This window comes from Triticum dicoccoides, chromosome 7A (assembly GCF_002162155.2).
Source record: "Triticum dicoccoides isolate Atlit2015 ecotype Zavitan chromosome 7A, WEW_v2.0, whole genome shotgun sequence".
Lineage (NCBI taxonomy): Eukaryota > Viridiplantae > Streptophyta > Magnoliopsida > Poales > Poaceae > Triticum > Triticum dicoccoides.
Genome location: NC_041392.1, coordinates 138,209,229 through 138,215,716, shown reverse-complemented (window position 1 = coordinate 138,215,716; position 6,488 = coordinate 138,209,229). Strand labels below are relative to the sequence as shown.

Below are 6,488 nucleotides of genomic sequence, written 5' to 3'. Positions count from 1 at the left end.
TATTTTCATTCACTCCTCTATCAACAAAATGATACGCATCCTGCGTATCCGTGAAAGAAAACTATTTTTTCTTTGGCCTGTGCAAAAAAGACGCTATTTAAAAGCACTAAAATTCATCTTTTTTCGAAGGCAAAACAAGAGATTTTTCCATGAAACTTTGTACTACGCACACATATTGCAAAGATGTATGCATGGAATTTTGTTTCAATATTTTTGACATTTTAAAACAGGTTTAAAACACATTTTTTAACAGGTTCATATGTACGTCCCAACTCAGGATTTGAGGGTCTTCATTGGAGGTAGTATGTTTTTTGTTTGAACAGTGTTCGGATTGTCCAACCGGAGATGGTCTTATGTGCTTGGAGAATCTTCTGCGTGCTGCATGAACCAAAAGCTTTTTTTAGGGACATGGACCAAAAGCTTCATCCAACTATCCCGGATCTCCCAAAAGAAAGAAAAGACACCAACTACCCGAGTTGCAAATTTCCTTCAGAATTGTCATCTTAGCTCAGTTCAGCCCAAGCATGCCCTGACCTGGGTGCGTACCAGAGTACCAGTAAACACCCTACACTGTCACAGTTAAAAATTGATAACAGAAGGCATTTAAAATGGACAGCTCCGATGTTTTTCCCATATATGTCATCATCATTACAACACGGGGTACGCAATGAACAAGAACAAACACTTCAAACACGTATACAAGCTCGTGAGTGTACCGAACCGAAAGCTCCAAGGGGCACAGCATGAAGGATATGTCTTAAACAGGAGACGCTCAGAGCGGAAGACATCGGGTGGAGAACCGGCGATACCCCTGGGGATGTTACAGGCTGAAGTAACTGAAACTTCCCTCTGATATCTACCTATGGTTGCAACTCACGAGCACCGTCAAGGGCTTCTTGCAGGCTGGACACGGCCTTGTCGTACATCAGGAAACCCATGAACCAGAACTCATGCCCTTCAACCGAGACAACCTGAATGTACTTTTCTGCAGGATTTACTTTGCTCACTGAAGGATTGGCTGTTCTTAGCTGATGAAGAGGAATGACCACCTGTTTTTTTTGGAAAGGAGAACAGCAATTTAGTACCAAGGATATGCATTAAACATATAACAATTAAGATATAAACTGGATGGAGCTAGCAATGTGTGAAACAAGCATCATCACTGAAGTGCCCACTTTTTCCTTCTATTTTCCTTAACACATAAAAATTCAAAGATCACTAACTACCATTACCTCTGAACCAATAACACTTTTACCATTCATACGATAAACACTACATGAAATACAAAATACAGACCTAGACAGATGTTACGAAGAAGTGAATAACCCGCACCTTGTAGTAACTCCATTCTGTTTTATTTCCCGCCTTGTAAGAAAGAGGATTGTCACTGCAGAATGCAATTTTAGCTGTAGAAATGTACATAACTCCCATGACAGGACCAGCAGATGTTGATAGATAGCACGCGTAGGACATTTTCAGCTGCTCATCCGGCAGAATCTCGAACGTCTGTTTAAATATTTTTTCATAGCCACCTTCCGCTAAGACCTTTGTTCCTTGAGCAAGCCGTCCCATAGCAGCCTCAGTAAAACTAGGCCCTGTCTTGACTGTTTGAGAGAAAAAGGTTGTACTATCAGACATACAGCATACCATGTTAACAGCGAGTGTAGAAGGTATTAATTACTCCCTCTGTAAAGATATATAAGAGCGTTTAGATCACTAGATCTAGATCTAAACGCTCTTATATTTCTTTGCGCAGGGAGTATTAAATTCATCATATCAACTGTAGTTCTGCCAGTCCAACACATGCGTATATTCCTTGGTGAATACAAGATCATGCAGAACATTGGATTGGACATGTTACAGAAGGCAAGAGATGAAGAGAGATTCTTAACTTAGTATCTACACAGTACCAAAACTTTGTCATTCTATATGTCAAGTTAACAATCTCAAAAAACTTCATTAGGAGGTTATTCAAGATGCAATGATTGTGGGATCCTCATCTTCAGTCGGAAGCATAATCAAACATAGAATATACTGTGGCTGATGCGACAAATGTGCACCCAACTGTATGAAGTCTTGAATCTTCTGTTTGAAATATATTCATGTAGAGAAAGTTTGCTATTTCCATAACAAATGGGCATTTAAAATGTATCACTGATTCTCTGGACTGGAGCTAGATGATTACCCCTAAGCCCCTAACTGGAAGGTTATTACCTAAAGGTAAATGCAGATCTGATGTTATTGTCCACATGTCACAGATTCTCATTAAGTAATCTATATTTGTCCAAATGAACCCGTGCTAATTGCGTATAACAACAAGCTACACATGCAGATGCTGATTTGTATAGGTGAATCGAGTAGTTGATCTCTAGTAAGTTAGCGCTGCTCTTCGTAAACTGGATAAATAGGAGAAACGTCCAATCACTAGTTTTTCCTCTGCATAAATGACTAAGCATACTACATACTGGAAATCCATTATGGTTATTGAATTATTCAAAAGATTAAGAAGGCCACCAGTACAGCTACAAGTTTCACTTTCTCCCTTCTTATTAGTCTGCTGGTACAAAATAAATTAACATGCAAAATCTATTGCTGGCTCTACAGAGCTAGGTGTTTAACCCTAAGCCCCTCAAGAAGGTTGGCATCTAAAAGGTGGGAGCAAATCTAATGTTAATATGGCATGTTTCTCCTTAAGTGGTTTCCATTCTTCCCAAGGAATGTGTGCTGATTTACAGGAAGGACAACCTATATGCATATGCTCGTTTGAAATGAAGAATTCATTGGTTAAATCTCTTATACTTAATGGCGATGCGACTATTCCATCAGTAGAAACATCACAAAGTTCAGACATGTGAGGGAACTTGATATAAAGAAGAAACACGCAAAAAATAGCTTTACATGAACAATTAAGTATGCTATCTCCATAAGTATGAAACGATTAATTATTCTATATACTGGAAATTTTATATGGATATTAACTACTCCTAGGAAACAAACACTGAACTATCTGAGAACTCTGATTAAGTACGCTGCGACTATATGCATATGCTCGTTTGAAACGATTAAGTATGCTATATACTGGAAATTTTCTATGGATTACTCCTAGGAAACAAATACTGAACTATCTGAGAACTCTGATGAAGTTTGTCAGCAGAATTTATAAGTTTTGGGGAAATTGGTCACAAGCACGTGCGGCATGTAAAACTACACTTAGGTACTTTCTTTTCTCATGACAAAGATACTCATCCTTCTCCACCAGCTATTCCAATCCCCACAACTACGCGAAGGAATCTCCTGGGGTTTTACTTTACAACTTTATATTCGGTACTCATCATTTCTTCCATCCTTAAAAAGCTACGAAAAGCCTAGAACCTTGGCCCATGGCACCCAGCCCCGCCCCTCAAGAAATGAATCTCACAAACAAACGAAGAACAAAGTAAAGTATATTCCCTAAGGAAACGTAGGGGGGGGGTGAGATCTCACAGTGCTGCCACGTGTCGCGGCTGAGGCTCTCGACCATGCTGGTGGTCTCCGCCATGGACTTCCCCCACCTCGACAGCGTGTCCTTCATCGCCTCCACCGCGCCTGCGGCACACCGACACCGAAAACGGGGATCAGGACCGAGAAGTGCTAAACCGAGCGTGGCGGAGGCCGGATCAGCGGGTGGTTACCCTTGGAGGAGGAGGCGGCGGGCCCGCGGGAGACGTACTGGCTGGACTCCGCGGCGGCGGCGGCCGGCACGTAGGTGGGCGACTCGGACGTGAGCTTCTCGCTCCACGTGACGGTCTTGGGATGCTGCTGCGGCTGCAGCTGCACCGGCGCGGACGAGGGCGGATCGGCCGCCGCCTCGGGGGCCGGGGCCGGGTCCGGCGCCGGTGCGGGAGCGGGGGGAGAGGAAGGATCAGGGGTAGACAGCGGGTGCTGGACCTCGGATTGGGGAGCGGCGGTGGGGGAGCCGACGGGCGGCTGCATCTCGGCGGCGGCCGGCTGCATCTGGAGGGTTCTCTTCGGGGGTCTCTCGGGCTTCTTCTGGCAAGCGAGGGGGGAGGGGAAGGGGGAGAGGGAGGAAATGCGTTGCGCGTCTGGGTGCGGCTTCGAGGTGTGGGGAGGTTGGGCAGTAGTGGTGTGGGGGTCAAACCTGTCCAGTTTTCCCTTGTGGGGAAGTGGCAGGACGCACGCACGCGACTCCGCCGCGGTGCTGTGCCGCTGCAACGGGCAAACTGCGGGGCTGTGTTCCTTCCCAAACCTTAGGTCTCTTCGTAGGATAGGATTATCATACGAATAGAAATTTTGTAAAAAATGAGATGATATTTATCTCAAATTTTATGAGTATGAATAGAAAATGAGATGTCATTTGTTTGACATCAAAGGAATTTTTTCATTGAGTCTAAGCTCATTTTTATTTTCCTATGAAATATGGAGGATAGGAACCAATCCTATGTAGGAATAGAAATCTATTCCTAGAAACCAAATGAATCTAAAGAAAAAAATTCTATAAAAATCCTATTCTCTAAAATTTCTATGAAATTCCTCGAAATCAAAGGAGGTCTTAGGATTTTGTTAGAATTTTCTAAATGATAACGCTCACACGTGTGACATGTTTACACATCGTTCATACGCTTTGATCCACGTTAATTCTGTTTTGTACGAATCCTAAAGAAATCTGTTAGAATCTGAGTGCTACATGGGTGTGTATGTAGGCGTTGGAGATTTCGTCCACACGTCCCGCAGCACGCAGTTTGCCAGCTGCGCTGTGTGAGCGAACTAGTTTCTGCCCACGCAGCCATCACCTAGTTCACGCGCATGTGGGCGAACTGCTGTTCGCCCACATGACACTCGTACGTTGTTGGATGGCAATTGTAGTTGCGCGTACGTGACAACTAGGTAAACACACATGGCAACTATGATTCGTTGCTAGACGGCAACTGCAGTTGCTCGTACGTGGTAACCAGATAAACACACATGACAACTGTAATTGGTTGAACCACACGTGGCAACTAGATAAACACATATGACAACTATTGTTTGACCATGTGTGGCAAGTAGTTAATCACACACGGCAACTACCATAAATTAGACATGGCAACTATAATTAACCAAAACACAGAGAGTTGTCATGCTTTTACAGCTATATTGTCATCTCGGATAACTACATCTGTCATCCCGGATGGCAACTAAATCGTCATCCCGCGGGGTACCTAACGTAGCTGCGCCAGGACGTGTGGGCATATTTGCTTCGTGCCACACGTGCGCGGTGGGAATGAGTAGTACTTGTTGGGCGTGTGGCATGAAGTAGCTGCGTCCACACGTGTGAGCAATTCTAATGTTCGCCCCACACAGCCCATGTGGGCTGCCTCCTGCTCATGCCACACACGGTGTGGATGGATGTCTAGTATGCCACACGTGTTGGCGTTATCAGGGCCCTAGAATTTTCTCAAACATTAGGATGCGTTTAGTTACTTGCACAAGTCTTGATCAGGCCCGTTAGATATAAATTTGACTCGTTTGGTTGTTTGCTTTCACTGTCTGGCACGCATCGCACGGACCTTAAATCAGCGCTCAGTTAGGCCTAACGGGAACGGCTGAATCGACTGTTTTCTCCCTGCCAGGCTCGCGACATGCAGAGGAGAGGCATGCCGCACCGTGCTGATGTGAGGAGGGGATGGAGCGAGCTCTTGCGCGTGCGCGGGAAAAGCTGCGGCAGGAATTGGGTCACCTCCTGCCTAATTGGACACCCTATTTAGCCTCGTCGGTTAACCGCCGATTTCCCTTGCGCGCTCTCCATCCCGGGCGATTTCGTCGACAACCGATAGGTAAGTGGGCTATCTTCTCCGACGACTTCCGCGTCAACAGCCTGCTCCCCGCTGGCTATAAGTTCTGTCAACCCTCCCCACCCTCGTCATAGCTTTTATCTGTGAGCATCTGCTAGGGATAGATCTATGAGCACTAGTAGCATTACAGAGTGTCGATCTGTGACCATGTAATGTTGTGGTAGATACTGGTGATGGATTGCTAGAACAGTTGGGTTTGGTAGTCCGATTTCATGATGGTTTTTTTATTTCGGCTCTGATGATACTATCGTAGATCTGGTTATGTCGTGTAAGTTTGAGCATGTGTAGTGTGGTAGGATGCTAGTATGGTTGATATGTAGCTGTGGTGGTCGAGTTTATATGCTTGGAACTCATTGGTAGCACTCTTGTATGTCTGTGGTATGAATTGTGCTTTGAACTTGGCCAGTGATGATCATACCACATCCACACATGGACTTATATGATCTATGTATAGTGTTGTGTCACACTAGTACTGATCCTAACCATTATAGGACATGAGCACCCAAGACTTTAGTCAAGCCATTGTTCTATTGGATCAGTGCATGTTGTCCTATGCCAAGGACTTCCAGCCTGAGGAGGTGCCTCGGGATTCAAAGGTGTTCGAGGTGCCTGTTCAGCCAACATTTGTGATGGCCATGCCTAATGCTGCAACTATTG

At 44.8% G+C, this 6,488-nt stretch overlaps 1 protein-coding gene across 1 annotated transcript; it reads right to left on the bottom strand.

Moving 5' to 3' along the window:
* Positions 1 to 586: 586 nt before the first annotated feature.
* On the bottom strand, positions 587 to 4,094 carry LOC119329802 (GEM-like protein 1). Its single transcript, XM_037602895.1, has 4 exons — positions 3,672 to 4,094; positions 3,484 to 3,585; positions 1,333 to 1,604; positions 587 to 1,049 (listed from the first exon to the last, which is right to left on the bottom strand). Exons 1-4 carry the CDS (start codon positions 3,991 to 3,993, stop codon positions 861 to 863), a joined length of 885 nt encoding a protein of 294 aa, XP_037458792.1. The 5' UTR covers positions 3,994 to 4,094; the 3' UTR covers positions 587 to 860.
* Between the last annotated feature and the right edge of the window lie 2,394 nt (positions 4,095 to 6,488).

Excerpts from the sequence above, each read along its gene's own strand:
- LOC119329802 (XM_037602895.1), bottom strand. The coding sequence starts at position 3,993 with ATGCAGCCGGCCGCCGCCGAGATGCAGCCGCCCGTCGGCTCCCCCACC. Across the intron at positions 1,605-3,483 it reads CCGCGACACGTGGCAGCACT|TCAAGACAGGGCCTAGTTTT; the intron begins GTGAGATCTCAC and ends TCTCTCAAACAG. Across the intron at positions 1,050-1,332 it reads CAGAATGGAGTTACTACAAG|GTGGTCATTCCTCTTCATCA; the intron begins GTGCGGGTTATT and ends CAAAAAAAACAG.